At 39.5% G+C, this 25,513-nt stretch overlaps 1 protein-coding gene across 2 annotated transcripts in view; it reads right to left on the bottom strand.

The window, feature by feature from the left end:
• The window catches only part of LOC124805016, a 117,196-nt gene that overhangs the window by 29,920 nt on the left and 61,763 nt on the right, over window positions 1-25,513 (bottom strand). For both annotated transcript variants that reach the window (XM_047265423.1, XM_047265422.1), the window contains 3 exons: window positions 14,389-14,608; window positions 10,932-11,034; window positions 4,859-5,010 (listed from right to left, as the gene is read on the bottom strand). In XM_047265423.1, the coding sequence (XP_047121379.1) occupies window positions 4,859-5,010; window positions 10,932-11,034; window positions 14,389-14,608 (475 nt within the window). The remainder of the gene's footprint in view (window positions 1-4,858; window positions 5,011-10,931; window positions 11,035-14,388; window positions 14,609-25,513) is intronic.

Here is a 25,513-nt window from a genome sequence, read left to right as displayed (position 1 = left end):
TATCCAGTTTTTAGTGAAATTAAAAAGAAGGGGGTAAGAAAGCCATTACGAAGTGCTGCACTCACACTACTGAGTGCAATCGCACTCTTCATTGCTCTTATTGTTTTAAATTTTTCCTCTTACTAAAGTTTCAATGCATCTTTCCACTCTGTCTTGAAGATACAGGGTGTTTCCCATACAGAATATGCAATATCTCCAGTCCTGCAAACCAATATACCTGTTGGTCATTTCATTAGTTCCTTGGAATAAAAGGTTTCAGTATATTGTCCAAATACGTGTCAGAAGTTATGTTTTGGTGGGAGAAGATAAGTAGAATAAGACCTGTTGCACTAACTGCATACAACACTCCTAGTTTTACATTGTGCAGAGGCTCCTGCAGGGTGTATACACATACTAGGAAAAAAAATTCCCGGATTTCCCGGTTAAAAACACACTTTCTCCTGGGTGAAAATACACTTCTACCATGTTAATTGACAGCATACTTTTCCTCGGAATTGTAAAACTTATCAATCCTTTGAATGGTTATGGTTTTCTACACCGGTGTAGAATTTCTAAGCCATTTAGAAAACAAAACTCAGAAAAAAAGGCCATGTACACTGCATATTTTCATATTACGAAAGTATAAATTCAAATTCCACCAAACACCGCATGTTACTTTCCGAAGCATTGAAATCGAGATTGTGATGCACTTTTGTATGTCAGTCATAGCTCATGTCACGTGATCTCGTCAACTGATAACAGCAGATATTCAGAGCTTAGGACACATGATGTAGTCAGCCAACAACATTATCACTTTAAGTAGCACATACACACAAATAGGAAAAGTTAATGGTGTAAATTAATATACATGGTGTTGCTACAAAAAAGCAGAGCTTTCACATATAATACTGGTCTCGACAATTAATAAGCTGAAAGAGAAGCTAAACTTTCACGTATAATGTTGATCTTTTTTGCATGTGTTACACTTTAAGATACATCACACAAATGTGCCAGTAAATTTTTTAATGCTGACATAAATGCCTGATCTCCTGGGCTCAAATTTTTTTCTAAATGGTCATCCTCAAATAGTCGATTTTTCAATGAGAGTCAAACGCTCTGTGATTTAAGAAATTCATCGCATTCTCGCACTTAGTTCATCTTGCGTAAAAGGAAATTTACTTTGAAAGTAACACTTTTCAATCAATCATTTGCAATATTTTCCCACAACCTGTTAGAAAGAGGTTTGTTTCAGCAGTTGCCAGAGCACGCCAGATAACAGGGGTCACCGCGCTTGCACAGCTACGATGATGCAGGAAGCCTGTATGTTCGTACGTGTAAAACATTAAAACATTTTACATTATGTCATAAAAGAAACAAGACATCAGAGGAATTTTGTGAACCATACTAAAATGCATAATTCGGTTTAAAGTGCACATTCGTATGTCCAGATTTGGTTGTAAATTTTCTTCAAGTACCAGTACTGTATTCTCATTTTTGGTTCTTTATTGTGGCATAATGCCATACGTGCTAGAAGATGAAAGCATACTCTTTTGAAATGCAGCGAACAGTTGAAACTAGCCAATAGTGTGGAATTAAACACTTTGTTTCAAATAAATTGACTGCCTCAGCAGAAAAGATTAATAAAGCTATATTTCTTAAGCAAACTGACAAAAATAACTTCATTGATCTGCAAGACGATTAATGCTTGACTTAAATTGCTGCCCAGGGCAGATACCCAAGTTTGCTCCCACTGAGTATGGCAGCTTGTGCATGCCAGTACAATTTTTCCAGGTAGCATGTTGCTGCTTGCTTATACAGCTAATGGTGACACTTTTGTAGCCAGACGCGGGAGAAAGTACATGTGCGACTCAACTGCGCATGCGCATGGGCCCGCTCACAACTGCTCACACGAATCTAATGTAAACAGTTGTGACATCTTGCTCATCGGAGGCAATTTGTTGTTATGAAGCATTGCACTGTGTTCCTAAAGCCTTTGATACATTTTGCTACTGGCAGACGCTAGTATGGGCACTGTGTTTTGTTGAGTACATGGCGCATTTCCTTCGCAACTTAGGTTTTATTTTTGTTTTTTTCTCTCGTTCATGTTTTATTGCTGCAGTATTGTTCTGCAGTAGTGGGATGCAGTAATATCCTTTGCTAGAGTATTATTTCTTACCAGTCAAAATTACAAAAATTTAACTAAAAACTAAAACAAACAAAATATCCCAGAATTCTAAAATATTCCCAGGTTTTCCCGGGTTTTTCCCGGATCTCCCTGTTGTCCTGGGTCATATACACCCTGCTCCTGATGTAGGTGATGAGCAATTTCAGAGCTTCAGTGTCAACTGTATTGAGAGTTCATATGCCCTGATAAAGCCAGACATGTTTCGTGAGATAAAAGGAGTATTTCAGGGTCAACCTGCACAGGCTGGAACAGGTAGCTACAGTACAGATGTTGTGTATCAGTGTGTGAATTGGTTAGCTAACGGTCTACTGTTACTACGTAAAGTTTGTTTAAATTTGTACGTAGTTCTATGAGATGATGTTACTGACACATCAGTCTGAAGTGCTAAATGGCACAATGATTTTCTCAGGATTTTTTCAAGGTTGCACCTAAATCATCCTGTTTATTCTCTGTTAAAAATGGGATGCCACCCACAACCATCTAAGCGATGGGCTGGGAATGCAACATAGTGAGCTCCTTGCACTGTACTTGAAACACGATGTTCATCTGAATAGTTTTGCTTAGTACAGCGTACTCTGTTACATTCCCATTATTATTTGGTTGCCTCAGTTAAGTTGCAGTGATGGGACAATGTAGCCATATGTGTGAAGGTACACACTCCAAAATCTCAATGACAATTACAGTACTGTTTACGTGACTACCAACGCCTCAACCTTATGGTGAGTGTTTACTTTAATCCTTCCATCATTTAAATCTTGTACAATTTCCTCATTTTTCACAGAATATACGGAATTTCATTTTTAGTTTAACGTGGCCCTACCGAGTACATTTTCTATGCTGTTACATCACTACCTTCCAAAGTCGGTTATACAACATGCGACCAAGAGCACTGGCAAGCTGCTTATCACATTCCACTGGCAGCACTGGAAAAATGTTGAGCCACCATGGTAGAATGTTCTACTCTGGCAATGAAGCACGTGCAGATTACCACACAATGGGCTTGTCACCTGTTGCTTTGGCCTCATAAGATACCCAGTGGCAGTTTTTCTAAGGCAAGCCAAAATAAAAGCTGACCTTCCTGACCCAACAGTATCTATCATCAACCACTGCTTGCAAGGGGATATAATCATCGCCAGCTGTCAACTTGATGTGGGTCACTGGTCTCAAATACAACGAATACCTGCCTCTGCTAGCTGCTGACCTATGGGCCTAGTCCTGATGCTGCCACAAGCTGAACTAGTGCCTCCCACTGGGGGCCTGCTGCTGGCTGACATCAACTGATTTCAGCATATCTTCCAAGGATACTCGGTTCATAGTCTGCACTTGGGTGCCTCTTGCACCGGGCCACTGCAAGCTGCTGGTCTGTTGCTGCATTTGCACCTAATAGCATGGCCAGCCTGCATCAGAGTTTGCTGTGTGTCTGACATCTGTAGGCCTGATGCAACTCAATGGCCACGAAAGTGCTGACTTCACTTCTTCACTGCAGCCACCTGCCCAATCCGAAGGCCTTGCAATGGTGGCCACTTCCCACTGCTTTGTGCCAAATTAAGAAAGCACTGTCACTGGGACACTGTCTACATCTGCTCTATGAATTCTGTTCAATAAATCTTGTCATAATTACCATAACCCCTAGAATTTCACAGGGGTCATGGCACTGGTTCTCTGTACCTGTTGTCCAGCCTACCATTCTCTGACTATGGAATCAGTAATGTTCAGACTATCCTATCTCTAATAATGTGTTTGCTTCTGAAAGGATGTCTTAAGGATAGGCCTAAACATAATGTTCTCTGCAAATTCTACTAATATGTGACCTCTGTCACTTCTTGTATCATACTCTCAGTTTCCCATTGAAGAATCATTCTTTTGTTTTTGTGCCTTTTTTGTGTTAACATCACTCATTATCACTGTTTAGCACAATCTGCCGGTAACACTTCACATCGGTCTTGTACCTCTATCCTATTAACACATCACATCACCATCTGACGGACTCTCCAACCTTTACTCATATTGTACATCTAAAAAACGAAGTTAGTTTCTGGAGCAGCAGTACTTGATCAATGACCTTCATGCAAGACATGTATAGCTGTCCGAACTGTGCTTTTGCTCTTCTTGCACCAGCAGCAGCACTGAATCAACTGTTCTTAAAAAAGTGTCAGGCATAATTGTTTCACCAGCATGTCTGTATTTAAGCGACACTTCTGTATATCAATGGTAACATTTGGTTCTGCTTGATAATACACAGGACCAGTAGAAATTTTAATTATTTCCAGAACCTTCTCCAAGTTATATTTCAACTGACTGCTGACAATAAATCAGAAGTCACCTTTCAACATCAATTAAGTTAATGCATAATTCATGAAAAGTATACATCCTTTGGACAGTTGTATTCATATGTGAGTGCCTACTTGGATAATACCAGTGAGTACTCTAGAAATTCTGGTTGATCATTATTCTTCAATGGACAAAGTGAGGTTATGCAATGGTGTACACACTGAACTTGCAGTGGGAGAAGCAGGGCTCAAATCCTTATCCAGATTTAGATTTTACTTTCATTCCCGATGAATGTCAGGAAAATTTCTTAGATAAGGAAATGGTTGAAAGTAATACATAAATAAAACACACTATAATAACAATTGTTAGCAAAGTAAGCATATTTTATGGTACAGGTTTTTTTTATATAAATAAAAAGGATACATTCATCATATGGTGAAATGTCCATGTCTTGGATATCCCCCTTGTGCTGATAAACTTCACCTAGGAACTCGTGATGATCTGGGTAACGACGATAACGTCTCACCAGGCCACCTTCACAGACTGTAAATAACTGGCTTCCATTTGAAGTGTACCTGCAAAAATTAATCAACTTGTGCAAATACATTTAGACAAAATTTAATGACAGTCATAAAGAAGTTTTGTTCTTGAACACCTACATTTCTGTTTCAATAAATAAGAAAGGTTAACCTAAAAATGTGTTAGTACAACCATACAGCTACTTTTCTGTTCACAAAAACAAACACATTTTCACTTTTTCACTTACACATCTAGAACAAAGAAAGACGTTTTTAACTGCATTGACAAAGTCATTAGATATGGAGTACATGCTCAATACTGAGCATATCTCTGAGTAAACCACTCAAATTCACATAAGGAGATGTGGAGATGTGCTGGTAGCTGCCTGGAACAACTCAAGGAAGCCATGTACAATATGTAATCCAATCAAATCAAGTTTAGAAGTGTAGCTCGGTATATTGCCATAGAGCCAACTTATTAGAGAAAGGAATAAATTGTACAATGCCTCCAAGTGCAGTGTAATTTATTGTAGTTAATAAAGTTCTGGAAATGCATAATTATTGACCAGATAAAATTTGAGTGAAGAAGTTGTTTGCCTCCACAGTCATATGGTTAACAGCCTCCATTTACCTGCTTGGTATAGGTGCACAGCATAACATGACTTGGGAGTTAAAAAAGATGAACACAATACAAAAACTTAAGTGTGAATGTCAGGCAACAGAGATAATTTCTCTGATATGCCAGCAGTTCTTAGACATTCAACGAGAAATATTGTATGCTTAGGCTTTTTGATTTATTCTTTCCATGTTTCATACTGTGTGTTCTCTCTTCCACTCCATCAATTGTTATGCATATAATTTCAGTATTGTTATTTTGGGCACAAATATGGTCAGCAGAATATTACAATTCTGAGCTTATGAGGGTCAGTGTGAATTTCATGCTGTTGACTGAGTATCTGAGGCAGATTATGTTGATGCAGTATTCCCACTAATGTGTTGCTTTCACTGTCTTGTGACAGATAACAGCACCAAGGGAGAATCCCAAAATGGCATATGACATTGAGGTGTGTACTACAAACAGATGTTTCATTGAATTCTTCACTGTTGAACAAACTATGTCAACTGAAGTCTACTGGCACTTGCTACAGGTGTGTTGAAACCCTGTAGTAGGTGTGGGTAATGAGATGGAGTGCGTGAAGTGGTTGCATGTAACAAACCACATCCTGGTCACCCCTGCTCAGCTCCTAGCCCTCATAATGAACATCATCCCACCCACTCATATGTGATGATCAGCAGGGCAAGGAATTGTGTGCACTGGTGAATACTGGCTGTAATACCTTAGACAAGATGCTATGCAACCTTGGTTACTGCAAAGTTCGCAAAGATTGGTCATCAGGATGCGTATCCAAGAATGGAGAACTTGTCGGGACCTGCTAGACCAATAAAAGGCTGAAAGCAACAATCTTCTGAACATCAAAAACGTAAGTGATCATACGTGGTGTTGCCATTATGAGCTGGAACATTAAAGACAGTCTATGTAGTGGTAACATGCCAATTCTCTGATAAAGTAGAAGTTCAATCCACAGCCATCTGCATGCAAAGTTAAGTGCACAGTCTTTTGAGACAGGCTGAATGTTAAGATGACTGATAAGCTGAAAGCTCAAACTTCCAGTCATATCAAAGAAGAACATGAAGTCCGGTAGCAACACGATAATGCCGGGCCCAACAACATTTATATGACCATGTAACTCACGAAGTTTGGCTGGACTGTCCTATCAGACCCAAAATACAGTCCTCATTCAGCATCAACAAAATCATCTCAGTTTACAAACTGCAGCATTTTGAACAAAACACTCGAGCTTTTAACGGCTGTCTCCACCACTGTCAGCAGGAGTCAAAATCACTGACTGCTGGGACTGGGAAAGTGTTCTGCTTATACAGATGCAATCGCAGCACCTGGAACCTTCCAGAGAGGGCCAGAGTGGCACATGCGTGGAAGCAAATTGGGCAGCTCCTAGTGGCTCTGTCCTGCCTGTTGTAATCTTACCCTCCCACACATCACCATTAAATTCCTCTTAGTCTGTTCATTATTTTCAAAAGCTTCAAGAGATGTAAGATATACGAAAGAAACAACTTTTTACTTATCTTCATTATCTCATTGCAGTTGGCTCCTAGTCTTGCATATATGGTACATTCATGAGGCTGTAATTTTTATAATGTTGCGGGTCCTTGTTGAACTGAATAACTGATGAAGATTTGCCAGTTGCTATGAGAATCTTTTTATTTTATCCCATTCTTCTATAACACATCAACTTCACAATCTCCATTTTCATAAAAACCATCAATTACATTATTGTTGACAAGATTAGCAAAATAAACGCATTTCCATCAGAGTCATGACCACTACTACTTACATTCTGTGGTACTCACAATATTCCAGAGTTTACAAAGCAAAAGAGTTCATAAACTTTCTTGGCCAAAGAAGAATCTTCACTAAAATATATCATTATTTTGAAAATGAATCCAGAAATAAATTTAATGATTAACGTTAGACTGTACAATTAATAATATGATTTTTAAATGTGCCAGAAATTTCAAATATTTTTAAAAGAAGAGTAAATTTAGCTATATGTACAGACTACTTACAAATTAATTTCTTTTTACATATTTTAGCCCAAATCATAACACATCATATACAAAATCATGTAAGTTCATTCATTTAGTCAGCTGATATAAAGTTCACCTATACAAGAATCAATAATATACATGGTATCAGTTACTTCTATAAAAAAAAGTAATGTTAGAGAAGGGAGACCCATTACACAGGGGACCAAGTGATGTCACATTGTACAAGCAGTCAGCATTATGTCTGAAACTGCCATTCCAGCTGCTGTGTCCCTACAAGCTCAAGCCTACATCTTTTCTATTACTCAATGTCCAGTCTGCCTCCATTGCCTACTGGTTTCTATTAAAATTTTAACAGAGACCAGAGGTACACATTTAGTAGGGAATGGGGGCGGGCTTTGGAAACTTAGCAAAAGCAAAGACATAGGCTTGACACACGTAAGGATGCAGGAGTGGCAGTTTCAAATGTGGCAATGGGAGCTCGTGCAGGTGATGTCACTTAGTCCTGTGACAGTATGGAGTCACTAGGAGCTGCCCAACTTGCCTTCTGAGCAAGCGCAACTCCAGCCCTCTCTGGAAGGTTCCAGATGCTGCCATTACATCTATATAAGCAGAACACCATGCCAGCCCCAGCAGTCAGTGACTGCAACTCCTGATGATGATAGCAGAGACAGCTGTCAAAAGATTGAGTGTTTTATTCAAACTAACATGTTTTCTAACCTGAGAAGATTTTATTGAAGCATGCCACTGCAAAAGATCCCGAGAACACAGTCTTCATTTAACACTATCAGACTTCCGCCTCAATGCGCCTATGAAAGATGGACCCAAATACTGTAATTAAAAATGTAAGGCAGTGACTAGACTCACTTGGTTCAGGTTTTTTCAAGCACAGCATCCAGCCTCTTGTTCATTCTTAGCAAGAGTGTGTAATGAATTAGTGTTTTAGTTTGAATGAAAATACAAGGTGTGATCAAAAAATAATGGGAATTGTTTAATTCCGTAGGCTTTAGAAATCTGATTTTCAAAAAAAGTTTTTTTACCTTGCTGGTACACATTTTCCTAGTGTAAGTTTACATTTTCAACTGTTTTGAATATTTAGTTTATTGTTGATAGTCAAAAATTAGTGTTTTAGTTTGAATGAAAATACAAGGTGTGATCAAAAAATAATGGGAATTGTTTAATTCCGTAGGCTTTAGAAATCTGATTTTCAAAAAAAGTTTTTTTACCTTGCTGGTACACATTTTCCTAGTGTAAGTTTACATTTTCAACTGTTTTGAATATTTAGTTTATTGTTGATAGTCAAAAAAGTTATATGTGTTTTTGACTTCTCGGTGAATTTTACTTTAGAAGATAAATTTGCCTGAAAAATTGGAATAAAGTGCAAAACATTGACTCTGGCTTTTGAAAAATCTACTATGAGTAAGACGGGAGTTTATGAGTGGTATAACAGATTCAAGGAGGGTTGAGAAGGCGTAGAAGACAAAGACTACCCCCAACACACTAGCACATCAATTACTGACGGCAAGGTGGCAGACGTAAAGAAAACAGTTCTGGAAAACCCTGAATCAACATCAAAAAGGTTGCTGATGATATCAGCGTATGCTTTGGCTCACGCTAAACAATTTTTTCAGACATTTTGGGCAAAGATAGTGTAGCATTAAAGTCTGTTCCAAATCATTCAATTTCGACCAAAAATGAAGTCACGCAGACACTGCTCAGGAATTGCTGAATGAAGTCAACAACAACCCAGAACTTCTAAAGAAGGTTATAACAGATGACAAACCATGGGTATACGGGTATGACGTCAAAACCAAGGCCCACTCATCCCAATGGAAACTGCCTGAAGAGTCAAGACCAAAAATTTAGACAAGTTTCATCACATGTGAAGGTACTTCTCACTGTTTTCTTCAATTTCAATGGGATAGTGTACCACGAGTTCCTGCCTTATGGTCGTATGTTCAATAATGAATACTACCCAGAAGATAGGCACCATTTGCATGAAGCAATCCAAAGAAAATGACCAAAACTGTGGCAAAATCACTCATCAAAATTGCATCGTGATAATGCTCCCACTCACACCTCAATGATTGTTCACAATTTTTTGGCAAAAACAAAACCGTTACGTTGTCTCAGTCACCATACTCACCAGACATGGCCCCATGCGCCTCTTTCTATTCCCAAGACTGAAGAGAACCATGAAATGACATCATTTTGCCTCTATTAGTGACATAAAAACGAAACTGTTATGTTGCCTCAACCATTATATTCGCCAGACATGGCCCATGTGACTTCTTTCTATACCCAAAGCTGACAAGAATGCTAAAATGATGTCATTTTGCCACCACTGTTGAAGTACAAACAGAATCACTGAAAGAACTGAAGAACATCATGAGAAGTGGGTTCCAGAAGTGCTTCCAAGATTGGAAAAAGTGCTGGTGTGAGTGTATTATATCTGAGAGGGATAACTTTGGAGGGGCGAGGTTGATATTGATGAATAAATAAAGATTCTTTAAGATAAACAAAAATTTCCTTTACCTTTTGATCACACCTCTTAAATGGGAGGAATCAGTTTTTGAATGACCCTCATGTTCTGCCACTGTAAAGTTAAAGTTATATGCACTTTAATTTCAATTTCAGAATTTCCAAATAGATGAGCATTACTATCATATTTTCTGCAAAATGGTTCTCAGAAGCGACCACTTATCCACATCTTCAAAAATATCTGTCTCATCAGAACGTCAAAAATCACATTCATTGCATTTTATTGTCGTTCTGCCACTGCAAAGTTAAAATTATACGCACTTTAAATTTTAGATCATAGTTTTTTCAATCAGGGCTCGGACAGCGGTTGGGTGTGGCCATCCCAAGGTTGGACATAGGCAAGGGCAGAGCATCTCCACAGAATTGCTCCTAATGTAGAACTGTGATGTCTACAATAACTTCTGAGTTCACTGCAGCTTCTTTTTTCACTTACTCCAGTACAATTTCGTAACTATAGAGAGAGAGAGAGAGAGAGAGAGAGAGAGAGAGAGAGAAATTTAAAATTACCAAATAAGCAGCAACCAGTCGCAAAATCATGTTTTATTTGTTCACTTTTGCAAATTGATTTCAACTGATTAACAGCTTGGCTGTGAATAAATAAAACATGATTTTGCGAGTGGTTGCTGCTTATTTGGTAATTTTATGGTTTATGGTGGCTGCACAACTTGGAAACCACATGGAGCCTGCCATTCATAAAAACAAAATTTGTTTCAGAATACATATAGCTCTGATTCACTGAGAGAGCAACAGTTAAAATCAAGTAGTACGTGTAGGAGGATTCAATTAAATGGCTATATATAATAGAATATTACCTGAGTTTCCAAATTTGTTGGTCTTTATGTTCTTTTAAAATTTCCTGAATACCTGCATCAGGCACATATGCAGAAACCACATCGCCGCCTGTCATTATCACACCTACAAAATCGTAAAGAAATATTTTACAATTACATTTAAATACACATTAAAAATTCATCTGCTACAAAATATATATATTTTGTGTAATAAATGCTAAACCCTGAATGGTTAATCAGCAAACATGTATGAAAACTAGCCCAAGCATTCAAAAAAACAAATGTTCAAATTACTCATATAAAATTATATGAGTGAAATAGTTACTTGGTGGAGGTATTGTAAGTTATGATAGAGAACAAAGCAAACATTGGAATGTCATTAAATGCAAATGTATGCCTTCCAAACTGGGAGAAATTCTTTTCTTTGTATATGTTCAACTGCACTAGTTCCTGGACAAGTGTCAAAAAGGTACTGCTAGCTGACACAATGCCAAATGTATTCAAGTTGCACCACTGCACATTCACCATGGTAAAAGAAAGTCTAACATTCAGCCATAAATCAGCTTCAGGCAGATCTCTTTCAGAAACTTATATAACTATCTACACCCACTGCAACATCACAATGTGACTCAGCTGTATGTTCATACTAATAATTAGGCTAAAAATAAATACTGTGAATACAAAGATTGCAACACATTTCCATGCTATATTCACACTGCTGCTCAAATGAAGTCCAATGGTACATCCACATGATGGATACATGATACTACAAACACGTGTGACTTTTCAGAGGTGTGCTTTGTCCACATTTTCTCTTCATGGGTCACAATGTCCATGCACATGCTATGTCCATTATGGAGCTCTGGTGTATAATTTGCACAAAGGTGACGATCTCCATGGAATTGACTGGCCAGTAAGGTTCCTGAATTCTACAAAACTTGTGTTGGGTCCTCTGTGGAATGGAAGAACAAGTTACAGCTTATCAGTTACTGCCAAGGATTCTTCAAATTTCTACATAGCTCTTTCTCGGGATTGGAATCAGTTCTTAAGAAGCTATTGAAACACTTCATAACAAGCATCACATGTTGCTGGCAATGCTTTGTGGCTTCAAATCTTATTCATTGTTTTGTTGCTGTGGGAGAGGTCTACCAGTTTTAAGACATTTTGACATATATCTGAGCTGTTAGCATTTTTACTTGTTTGGATAAAGTCAAACATCTTATAATTAAGTTTAGCTTTGTTGTATGACTCTATCCACAACCAGAAAACAAATTATGTTTCATTTTTGAATACTAGTTTGCTTACCACATTGTAGACTATAAAGACACACCTGTAAAAAAGAAAGTGGCTTTCTGAACTAAGAAGACATTTACCCAGGGCAAGAGGGGAAGGGTTGGAAGATGAAGCGTTATCCTTTTATGTGACCTCTAAACAATATTTTGTCTGTGAGAAAGTGATACTGAATTCCTAAGTGTATTTACGTGAAGATATTTTATATGAAATGATATAAGCAAAAACATATAAATTCTTATTTTTTAATTTTATAATCAAAGAAACCCTATGATAAGAGAGAAGTATCTGAAATGCCATACAACTTTCACGTTATGTCATTGATAACAAATTAATAGAATGATCTTCATCTACCTTATCTTAAATTTTCATCTTCCTTCTACATGAGCTCTGAGTGAACAGATGGAAGTTTCAATGTACCACTGTTTGACAGAAATAATTGAAATGTTCATTATAATTAATCACATATAATTACTGCAAAATCAATTACCTTCCTCATTTCCCTGTCATGTATATAATTTTCATTGTATTTGTATGATATTCAGTGATCCTCAGTGTGAAGTTGGAAGCGGATTGTCTGATGATGGAATGACCAAACACTATTCGTGTTCTATTGTTAAGCCCTCTGAGATTAATGTAAAGATGGTTTCTCTTGGTTCTACATAATATTCTGTGTAAGATTTGTTCTCAACTGATTGGTCATAAAGCACTGAACAATGACAACATGTAACATACAGGCTTGATGCAGGCCCATATTTTTGACAGTGGTGCATTTAACTGTTCATTGCATTCATTTTCAGAATTATCAATTTATATGCAACTTACAATGCTTTCAAAACAGGTATTTTGCCCACCATCATTGGAAAGTGCATTCTTGATGTGGTTAATAATTTACTAAAAGCCTAATATTATTCGCAATATTTTGTTAAGTCACTCACTGAGGAACCTTTCATTGATATGTTTAAGGCACATTTCAAGGAGAAGGAACCCATTTTGGATCCCAGCTCTACACACACAACAGAAGAAGAGGATGGAAAAAAATCAACATATAAACTTGAAATTGAACTTCTATGACTTGCAAGATGTTTAAAAGAAAAGCAAGAACCAGAAAGAACTTCTTCCAAATAAAAAGTAACAAAATGCCCTCTGTCAATGAATGAAAGTTATAAATAACAACCTAAATGAATATTTTAAAGGACAGCACTGCGCTATTACATTAGTGAGTCTCTGACCAGTTTTTTATTATCATGTGCGAAACAGAGAAAGAAAGGAACAGACAAAGTGAGGATTCACTAAAAATTGGGAATAAAAAGAAACTTTGCTTGGAGATCATTTAACATACGAAACATATACAATATACGGGTTGTTTCTCCTAAGAGTCATCTGGCGCATTTTCTCTGGCATTTCAGCAGATATCTGGAATTTCATTTTTGTGATGTGTAGCTAGAGTCAGTCCAAATACTGCTTTTCACATCTTTCACACGATGCCCAGTGTTGGCAGAAAGAATCAGTTTGCTTCCCATTACAAACAAAATTATTTTTAAAGCAGGGTTTTACCTTCCAATTGTATAGAAATGTCCCAAATTAGTCTAGTGTGATATTTCTTTATCGATGTGAATTAAAAGGTAACGTGAAACACAAATATTAACTAGTACTCTGGCAGTGATTGAACAGCGCTGCTGCGTGCTGGAAGCAGCAAGTGCAGGCCAGGGTGGTTCTGTTCCTGCTGCAGTATTTGTTATTCTTCGTGTTTTATTGTCCTTGTTAATACAAATCAATGAATGGCCACGTAAAATTTCACTATAAAAATAATTTTTTTTAACAGGGAACAAACCATCACTTTCCATCAACAATGGGTGTCACATGAAAGACGTAATGAGAAGTATTTGTCTGGTCTGACTCAAGCTCCACACTGCAAACATTAAATTGCAAATATCTGCAGAAACGCCACAAAAACTGCACCTGACGACTCTTACGAGAGTCACCTCGTTTATTATGAATTAATAGCATTATGATATAATGAATTTTGTATCACTGACTGCACAAAGTCCAAATGCATCAACCTACAGATCATCAAGCACACCGGAAATGTTGGATAAATGGACAGCTTTGCTTCCAATTACTGTTTTCTAGCAGCTGCAGATTCCTACATCTAATACATTTCATTATTTTACAGTCAGTAACTTACTGTAAAAGCCATCTTCAGCAGCAAGGTTGAAAGGTTCTGGTGTAGGACTGACAGAATTCACTCTGTGTCCTGCCTGATATGAATGTAGCACTCGCCCATCAAGTGTTGACACCTTGATGGTACCCTCTGCAGCAGCAGTCACCAGGGCACTTTGCTGGCCACGCACCCATGGCCAAGAGGTATGCAGAAATGTAAGGTCTCTCACCACACTCCCATGTAACTGTAAGGAGATCAATTGTAGCTTATTAAACTCAATAAAATCTTATTTTACAACAGTAGTGTTTTCAATAGAACTATTAGCTTTTATAAGTTGAGTTTGTTAAATTAAAATTCTTATTCTGTGACATAAGACAACATTACAGCCACATCTATTTTCAAGAGTTGAGTTTCACTCCACCAGGAAACTTTTAATAGAAACCGATATCTATTGTCATTGATGATTTTAATATGCAAGGTATCATATTGGGCTATAAGCAGGATGTCAAAAACGGAGATGTTCTATTGTCATGGGCTGAGCCCAAAAACTATCATTTATCCACAACAGTAAACGCCCTCCTTTATTTGCCAGCAAAAAGTGGGAGAAAGGTTATAAACTCCACTGACTTTTTACAAAGGAAAGTATAGTACAGCAGTATCTAAAGTCTGTGTGTACCACTGTACTGAACGCTTTACATAAATGATTGGCATGACAGATTTTGCAGGTATTAAAGAGTTCTGATTTAGAAAATTGCTAAGAATGAACATTTTTTATTGCATTGATGGCAAAGTAACCGATAACAGGCTTAAGAGCCATGGCAGGACTTGAAAAAGGCAAGAAAGGTGACAAAATGTTTGAAAAATGTGATTATAAGGTGATAAAATATTTTTAAAATACAGTTAAGAGGTGAAAAATTACTTCGATAAACACACATGGCACAAATTAACTGTTCATTTTTGATAATTGCTTACCAAAAAGACCGATTAAGACCATAATAAACTTCTTTATTATGATGCTGGATGGAGTATGGCCATTTTCTTCCCTTCATACAAACTTATTAACATATTCGGTATCTTCTCCTAATGTGTGCGTCAAAATGGAATATTTTCTCTCTGTGTCTGCATCTCCATCGGACAATGTAATAGAAACTTTAACAAGTTTTGAAACATATGGATACTTTAAGTCTATAAATGATGAGTCTTTTTTTAAGGTGTGCTCCAGCCAGTTAATTGTCAATACCTCTGTTATCTGTAACTGGGTCATCTTACTCAAACTGTAGAACCTTCCACTAGTCAAGTAAGTAATCATGGCCAGCCATCAAATTCCATCATTTTTGCAAACTTTAACATGTCACTGCAGCTTCTCCTCTTTATTTGTTCTTTGGGGTCTAAAATACTAAAACTTTTCAGCGGTGCACTTGACAGCCATGCCTTTTCCAATACTTGATTGAAAGCCAAGGTGTAATGATTCTGGGCATTCTTTAGAAACCAAAAACTTGACACAGTCTTCCAGTTTACTAAGGTCTTCAGTTATTCACCCGCAAACAAGGGCTAGTTGTTCAAGAGCAAGCAAATTAGCTGAAGGAGTTCATTATGAAAAACTTGAGAACTCTGTATTTTTCTCAAGGCAGAAACCTTCAAAATACAAGCCAGATAGGTTTGAAGTATTACTTCATTACTGATGCAATTTGTAAATCAAAGGTGTTTGGTTTTGAAAGTGCTGTGTGAACTTAATGAATAGTTCTAGAGATGAAATTATGAAATGAAGTTCTGCTTTTGCTGAAGGTGTTTTGTAAAGCATTCACAGAGACAGTGTAGGGTTTGGACTGAACAGTAACAGACTTCTATTTAGAGCCAAGATAATGAAAACTAGTCAGGCACATGTACCAACTGGTGTGGAATGATTTCCCATAAAATGACCGAATTAACAATATATTTTCCACTTGAGTAGCACTTTCAGAGGCAGTTCACCATTTCTATCTTTTTTTGCACGTTAAAAGTAATGTTGGGATGGACATCTAGTGAGATTCACGAACTGCTGCAAGTGAATTTCATTTCACTGTGAGGTTATTACAAGTTAGTATGATCAATATATTAGATAGTATCACAGACCAGAAGCTCTATCATGATTCTACCGTATATGACAGTAACGATAACTGTTGAAAGCCCAAATGTCATGTATGGAATGAGGATTTTTGTAACACTCACAAGTCTACGGAATTGTTTTATTTCTTATACAGTTCGACATTCATATTATTCTAACTAAGACTGTATCTTTTTCTCAACAATATGGCGACACAGGCCTCAGGCTGTGTAACAAACCAGTAATAGTCACATTAGCAGATGGAGTTCGACAGCTACCTTTGCAAAAAGCTTTGAAATTTTAACTCTATGACGTTTGATTATACTAAAAATTAACAAATGCTGTATGAAGATATTGGTGACTGCCTTATGTACTTCATGATTGGTGTTCAACTGATAACTGTCAGTACTGGAAACGGCTCAGACCATCACATTATATATGTCCTCTTGTTTCAGCAAATGTGCTTGAAAAACCACGTAACACCCAAAACATGTTGCGCTTGACAGAATAAACTAGCATTAACCAGCAAAGGTGGAGTCATTATTTCATATACAGTGTACAGAAAAAAATGCCACACTTGGAGGTCAGCATGCAATTCCACATCCAGATTCAAGACAAAAGTTTATCTAGCAAAATCAGATTAAGTGTATTTTGAAAACACATGTATGAAGATAAGAAACTAGCACCACTGCCACATCATGCAATGTATCAGAATGTACAGAGGAACATGTATCACCCCACACTACCATACTTGCCATCGCAGCTCACTGAATAGACTGCTGGGATGTCAAAACCCAAACCTACATCCACCACAAACCTATGGTTCGAATCCTCATCAGGTTCTTCCATTAATTTTTAGCCACCCATTCCCTAGTTCTCATTGTTTATAAACACGACATCATTTTGTCACATGACAATAGCCTACCACATGACAGTGGGCTCCATTAAACTGAATGCATGTGTCTATTAATCACATAGTGCACAACCATAACTGGCCCTGTCAAGTTCATATAGGGTAGCTTCCTGATGGAGTACACAAATGATGAATATGTCACTATGCTTTGAGTTTTGTTTTGTTTTCTTTTTTGTGCACAAAAACAACTAGTGTCATTTGCGCCCATGTCAGAATTGTAGAACACTAAGGAAAAAAGGAAAGGCGTTAAAAATGACTACTCGTTAACCCCAAGCGACGGAAGGAAAGACAGCTATATAAAGGGACTTGAAGAAAGGTCCATAAAATATGCCATAGAGAAACGGAGGTCATGAACTAACGATTAAATGTCCTTCAGCATATTGCTAAGACAGATAAAAAGTAAAATGCTATTGATAACCCACATGTCGTAGGCTAAAATGGCCGGCAACTCAGATGCCAAACACAAATGAAAACGTAAGTGGTTAAAAAAAAGGGCATTCCATTAGGAAATGGCAAACGGTTGAGGGCAATGAGAACATAGTGGTGGGGGAGCACCACTTAACAAATGGCAATGGCTGAAGACACAGTGCCCAATACACTACCTAGATGAACCGATCTCGAGGCGAGAGGGCCGAGAGGAGGCCGTCCAAGCTGATGGGAGAGGCTTAATTGCCCAGAGTTTGTTCTCATAAAAGGAAGACCAGTAGTGATGCCAAAGTGACACCACCTGCTGACAGACAGCAACACAGGTATCATCGGAGGGAACGGAAGAATTAGCGGGCCAAGGTACAAGGGCTGCAGCCTTGGCAGCAGCATCAGCACCTTCGTTTCCTGCAAGACTGATGTGATCAGGAACCGACATAAATATCACAGTGGCTCCATCAAGAGTGAGCAAGTGGCAGCTTTCCTGTATACGTTGTAATAAGGGATGGATGCTGTACAGCACACTGAGGCAAAGGTGGTGAAGGGTTCACGCCCATTGGGAAAGTGCAGGTAGCATAAAGTGAGAGCTGCTGAAGCAAGAGCCGAAAGTGAACTCCAGGAGGTAACAGAGAAGACAGATGCGCCTGATACTGGTAAGCAAAGAAATCATCAAAGAAGGTGATGTAGGATGGGTGGCCCAGCATGGCAGACAAATTGCATGCATATCTGCTGAGGAGAAAGTCACCATGACATGACAGTGGTAGTTCGGTTGCTTCAGCATACAGACTCTCAATTGGGCTAGTGTAAAAGGTGCCAATGGCCAAATGGATGCCACGATGGTGGATATTATTGAGACAGCATAAGAGGGACAGATGTGCAGATCATAAACAAAACACTCATAATCTAGTTTTGAACGGACAAAGGACTGATACAAAAAGAGGAGGGTGGTCCAATCTGCTATCCAGGAAGTGCCACTGAGGACACATAGAACATGAGGAACCGCATACAGCAGGCGGACAGGTAAGACACGTATGAGGACCAAGAAATTTTCCTATCAATCATGAGCCCTAGGAATTTTACACTTTCAACGAACAGAAGAGTAACAGGTGCAAAATATAAAGGCAGTGTAACCAACAGCACTGCCAAAAATTCATACAAATTGTTTTGGCAGTGGAAAAGCGGAAGCCATTGTCGATGCTCCATGAGTGAAGACAATTGAAGTTTAACTGATGATGCTGCTCAAGGAGACAACTTTGTGAAGAACTGCAACAGATGGCAAAATTGTCAACAAAAAGGGAGCCAGAGATGCCCAGTGGGAGACAGGCCAGAATGGGACTAAGGGCGACAGCAAAGAGGATGACGCTCAGGACGGAACCCCGAGGCACACCGTTTTCCTGGATAAAGGTGTTCAACAAGTCAGAACCCACACGTACCTTTGAAAACTCAGTATTTTGAGAATTCCTGAAGGAAACGGGGCATGTGGCCATGGAAGCCCCACATGTAGAGAGTAAGGATACCAGTCCCCCCTGCAGGTGTTGTAGGCTTTCTCCAAATCGAAAAACATGGCCACAGTCTGATATTTCCAAAGAAACACATTCATGACACCTGAGTTGACAAACAAGATGGTTAACCGCACAACGGTGCACTTGAAATCCATACCGTGCAGTGGTTAGTAAATTGCGAGACTCGAGCCACCATACCAGCCGGGCATGAGTCACATGTTCCATCACCTTGCACACAAAGACGATGAGAGAAATGGGGTGATAACTAGACGGAAGGTGTTTGTCCTTGTTGGGCTTAGGTATTGGTATGACAGTGGCTTCACGGCAGCATGTGGGAAACATACCCTCTGCCAGATGCAACTGCAAATATGAAGGAGAAAGTGTTTGTCCGCAAGAGAAAGGTTCTGCAACATCTGAATGTGAACATTGTCTGGCCCTACACCAGAGGATTGGGATGGAGTGAGAGCAACATCTAGCTCCCTCATAGTAAAGGCAGCATTGTAACACTCACAAATTCTGAAGAGAAGGATATCGCCTGAGCCTCCTCCACTCATTTCTGATGGAGGAAAGTGGGTGACAGTGAGTGGAGCTCAATATCTCCACAAAATAGCAGCCCAAGGTGTTGGAGATAGCAGTAGGGTAGAAATTCGGGGATGGACCCTGGTTCCTGAGAGCTCTTGGAGGCTGGCCCACATGACGGAAAATGGTGTGGAACTGTTAAAACAACTAGTAAAGGAAAACCAGCTAGCTTTTCTGCTATCCCAAAGAATGCAAAGACACTGTGCCTGCAACTGTTTGTAACAAATACAGGTGGCCATCGTAGGATGATGGTCATAAATGTGGAGAGCATGTCTCCATGTGCGATTTGCGTCGCAGCACGCATAAGTTTAATAAGGGACTGGGACACAGCAGGTCAAGGAGGAAGTGTGATGGATGGAACATTCTGAGGCGATAAGGATAATATTAGTAAGATATTCTATCTGGTCATTGCAACCGCAATTCATTGAAGGTCACCAGGGACAGGTAAAGCCTCCAGTTGGCCTTAGAAAGCTGCCATTTAGGTGTGCACATAGGTGGGGTAGGAGTCTGCAATCTGATAGCACATGGGAAATGGTTGCTTGAGTACGAGTCAGAGAGAACGGATCACTTGAGATGATAGGCAAGCTGGGCAGTGCAGAAGGAGAGGTCCAAAAGTGAATAGGTGTGAGTGGAGTCTGAAAGGGACATGGGTTCTCCCATGTTAAGGCAGATGAGGTTAAGGTGACTGAAAAGGTCAGCCACGAGGGCACCTCTCTGACAGGTTCTGGGCAAGCCCAAAGGGGATGGTGCACATTAAAGCACCGAGCAGCAGAAGAGGTGAGGGAGTTGCCCAATAAGCTGAAGGAAGTCTGCCCTGGTGACAATGAATGACAGAGGGCTGTAAATAGTAGAAAGGGAAAATGTCAAGTGAGGAAGGAAAAGGCGGAATGCAACAGCTTGAAGCCGGGTAGTCAGGGAGATGGGGGTGACAATGAATGTAATTCCAGATGAGCAGCATGACTCCCCCATTAGATGGAATGCCGTCCTCGCGGGGGAAGGTCAAAGCACACCGAGAAGAAATGCAAGAGCTCAAAGCGATTGTGAGGACGAAATTTTGTTTCCTGGAGACAGAGAACAAGCGCATGCTGTGATTCTAAGAGCAGCCACAAGTTCTCTTTCTGGGATTGAAGGCCACGAATGATCCACTGGAGGAGAATCATAATGAGGAACGGGGAGGGGGTACAAAATGAAGAGGTGTCACCTCGGCAGCTGCCAAGTGCCAGCCTTCGAAGACTCACTGCTACAGGGTGCAGAGGTTGTAGGATCCTGCTCCATGAGATCTACAGAGGTGTCGGCATTCTCTCTCTCCCTATCTGCTGAGTCCCAGGCAGAAAAACTGTTGGTGGTGCACACTGGCAACATGGAGATCAGCTGGGCAAGGTTATCACGTGGCGACACCATTGAAGATGGTCTTCGATTAGGGAAGGAGAAGATAATTTGCTTTTGTAGGACTTCTAGGAGCCTTTCTGGTTGGCAGAGGAAAACTCAAGATGTTTGTTGGCTGAAGGGGTGCACAAAGTCTTCGCAGAAGTATTGCTTCTGTCCTTTCCGGCCTGCTAGTTGTGTAGCAGGTGACTTTGCCCCATGAGGCGAAAGTTTGGTGCCTTGCTGCACAGCTGGAGGAGGAGACGGGCGTGCTACCATAACACTGGGAGATTTCATAACCACAGTGCTGAATTTGAGGTCACATGTCTGCATGGCCATGTCCTTCATGGAGTGAGATGTAGCAAGAACAGTACTGTAACTGCTGGATGGTAAAACTCAGGGTTTCCAACTAGCCAACAGCTTGCGAGCAACAAGTGAAGGCACTTTTTCCTTCACCAGGAAATTCTGGACAGCCCACTCATCGAGATACACAAGGGTCAATCTCAGGAGGAGGCTGCATTATCGCCATTGCAATTGATACAGAGATAGAGGCAGATAATTACTCTCATGAGCATCCCTACCAAGGTTACACATTTGGCCGGGTGTCGACAGGACAGTCGAGTGCGGTTGTAAAGATGACACTGGTAGCAGCACATCAGGTTCGGAATGTACAGTCGGACTGTGATAACTTCATAGCCTGCTTTGATCTTTGATGGAAGCACCACTCTATCAAAAGTGAGAAAAAGAGTGCATATGAGCAATAATGATGTATCTACCTTTTGCATCACTCGATGGACTACAATGACACCCTGGATCAGAGAGGTATGTCTGGATTTCTGACTCAGTCAGATCATCAAGCAGCCTCGTGTGAATAACACCACAGGAGGAATTCAGTGTTTGATGGGCCTCAACACAAACAGCGTAGCAGTGGAGGAGTGAAGCTACAAGAAGTAGTTGTGCTCGAAAATCAGAAGCAGTCCACTAAATCAAAAGCCATCTCATACACGAAAGCAGGATTTCACAGGGCCAGCAATTACATCAACACCTTCCTGAATAATAAACAGATTTAATGTAGCAAAGGACTGACTGCCTTCAGGACATGAAACCACAAGGAACCATGGTGCACCTGGCAGGGTCTTTGAATCGTTAGCCTCATTCTGTTTACGTTTGGTAGATATTGATTGTAGAAAAGATGATTGGCTCATTATGAGAAAATCCCCCCATGATTGCCAGCTTCTTCAATGGTGTGCTCCTTCCAACTGGGGAGACCCCTCAGAAGGTGGCGCACCCACCTTAGGTGTTCGTTTACACGTCAGGTCACACCTCCCAAACACTTGACAGAGGGACCATTCGGCAATTTGGGAAGGTAGCAGCTCAGGCAATTACCCCTCCCTAGACCTGGCCTGTACTATGAGGTACAGGCAAACCATATCTGTCAGCCTGGAGCTGGGAATTACGCGTTACCCTGTCATCTGTTACACATCAGACCAATGGACTGGCCTTCAGTAGAACCCAGGGAGGAAGAAGAAAAAGAGGAATCTCAAATGCTGAAGTGGAGGAAGGGTAGGAGAAGGGGAACAAATAAAGGATAAAGGAACAAAAAACAGTGGAGAGAGTGTGGCTACTGAATATGCAGAACATATTTCCCAAAATATCCCAAACAAGTTCCCCAAGGGAGGGAAAAAGAATAGCAAGAGATACACATGCAGCACAGAAGATAAAAGATGCTGCAAAGGCTGGGGCCCCGTGGTAGCCAAAAAAAAACCCAAAGAGTGGCGAGTCCCCTGGGGGGGAGGTGCTGGTGCTGGGTGAACCCAATAACCAAGCTGCTGCTGCTGCTCATGCATTTACCACATGGTATCCTCAAAAGGTAACATCCCTGTCCACAAGTAATGGACAGAGGTTGCCCAAGGACTAGACAATGCCACAAAAATGGCAGGACGCGATTCTTGAGACCGCTCACCAATCACCTTCGCAAAGTATCCATTACTCTGCAAGGCAGTCCAGATATCTCAAAGACAGATTGTTGACGTGTTGCACGACAAAGAACTGCATCCATATCATTACAAATTAACTCAACACTACTCGCCAGAAGACCACAGTCGACGTGTTAAATTTTATGAATGGATTTTGCACCAAGTGGAAGATAGCAAACATTTTATACGTGAAGTGATATAGACTAACAAATCTAGCTTCACAAGCTGCGATATCATCGCAAAAAAACAGTGACCCGTATATGTAATAAGTTTCCTTTAATTTACGTCTATGGTCACAAACTTTTTGCCAACAGATTACTGGTTTCGGTCTTTAATGACTATCATCAGATCTGCAGCAAAAATGGGAAAAACATAAATACACTCACAAACTTTATACAGCTTAAGAACAATACATAGACCATAATGAAAAGTAATACTGACAAAATTTACATTTGGGCGCTTTAAATATGAAGATGCATACCTGTTTCATAAAAACAAAGTCCTAATGTACTGCAGCCATAGTAGCATCGTCAAATACATATAAATGACATCACATGCACGAGTCATGTTGTCAGTAGTACTGCTGTTTAAAACAAGCTGCCGTACAGTAGCCACAAGATGTTTGTGCAATAAGTTCACCAGATGTCGCTAATGTCGGCATACACTAGTTTTCAATAATTAATTGAAACAGCAAAAATAAATTGGGATATAATAGTTGAAGTCTGTGATAAGCTTATAATGTATCAAAGGCATTACAGTAATAAAAAGCAATAAAAAGAAGAACACGACAAAACTAATATTATTAAAAAGAGGAAGAGTTAAAAAAACAGTGGTTGACATGTGCTCTAGTGTCAATATTCTAGATAATCACATAAATATTGACCACCGTTGATAGTGTACTGGGTAATATTAAACAACCATAAAACAAATTGCTAAAGGAGCCATAAATGAAAGAAAACATAGTGCTGCACGTAATCAGCACCCTCTGTTAGCGCTAATGCCAGAAATCCACGCAGGCGGGAATTGGTTGGAGGAATGTGACCAGCAGAGGGACCCCTCGTACCCTACGGTACTCCATTGCAAGAAAAGAATGATAAAATTCCGTAACAGTGGATGATCCACATTATCTGATTAATGTAGTCTATGAAATGAATAGAGAAGGAACAAGAACTAGTATGAGTCATGTGTAGAATGTATGAAAATAAAGTAAATACATGATGCACTCAATACTAGGTGAACTTATCAACACACTATATATATAACAGAGGCGTGCAGTGATTAGAGTAAAACATTGTCAAATAAAGCAAAGTAGGCACGGGGCACAAAGTCATTTTGCCAGTTAAGCTGTTTAGACGGTTTTCCATTTTTTGCTTCAAGCTCCTCTAACAAATTAAGAGCACGGCCTTTTTCCACTCTGTGAAGAATACGCATACAACTCTCAAAGCTCCCTGTGAAATGACCAGTTTTAGATAAATGCTGTCCCAAAGCCATTTTGTTTCGTGGCTGTGAGTGTTGTTTAAACCTTATTTTGAAAGAGCGGACTGTTTAACCGATATAATATTTGTCACAGTTACTGCAGTCAACCCTGTATACTCCAGAGCCATCAAATTTATCATAGTTCCCTTTCAGTTTATATTTTATTCGTAGTTTTTTAGGGTGTTATTAACCTGAAAGCCACATCTGACATCAGACTTTTTAAAACATTTTTCTATTTGCAGGGACATTTTGCCGTTAAATTGCATAGGAATGGTTTTCATTCTATCTTTACCGATTCTCTTTTGTGTGTGTGTGTGTGTGTGTGTGTGTGTGTGTGTGTGTGTGTGTGTGCGCCTGGTGTACAAATGTTTCTTTAGCCTACTGTAGGGGCGCATGACGTCATTTATAGAAAAGCCGTTCGCTACCGCGATTTGCTTCAAAATGCTAAGTTCTTTATGTATTTCATTCTCATCCAAAGGTAGACAAAGGAGCCGGTGAACCATGGAAGAGAAGAAAGCTTTTTTGTATTGGGGAGGATGGCATGAACTGGCATTGATGTTACTGTCTGTATAAGTTTTGGGGTCACGAATAGTGCTGAGCTAGCGAATGTAATTAAGAATATACATATACTAAATAATGCGACATTAGCATCCTTGGATGTAAAAAATCTTTACAGTAATGTCCCAGTTAAAAAAACCATTGACATTATTAGATGCAATCTCCTCTCCCCCAACAAGATTAGTACTGCAGAGTGTACAGAACTAATCGAACTCCTAGATTTTGTCTTAGCTTACAATTTTTTTTAACTTTAATGACAAAATTTATTATCAAA

The sequence above is a fragment of the Schistocerca piceifrons genome, chromosome 7 (assembly GCF_021461385.2).
Source record: "Schistocerca piceifrons isolate TAMUIC-IGC-003096 chromosome 7, iqSchPice1.1, whole genome shotgun sequence".
NCBI classification, from domain to species: Eukaryota; Metazoa; Arthropoda; class Insecta; order Orthoptera; family Acrididae; genus Schistocerca; species Schistocerca piceifrons.
The sequence above is the reverse complement of the archived record's forward strand: the minus strand, read 5'-3'. Positions and strand labels throughout refer to the sequence as shown.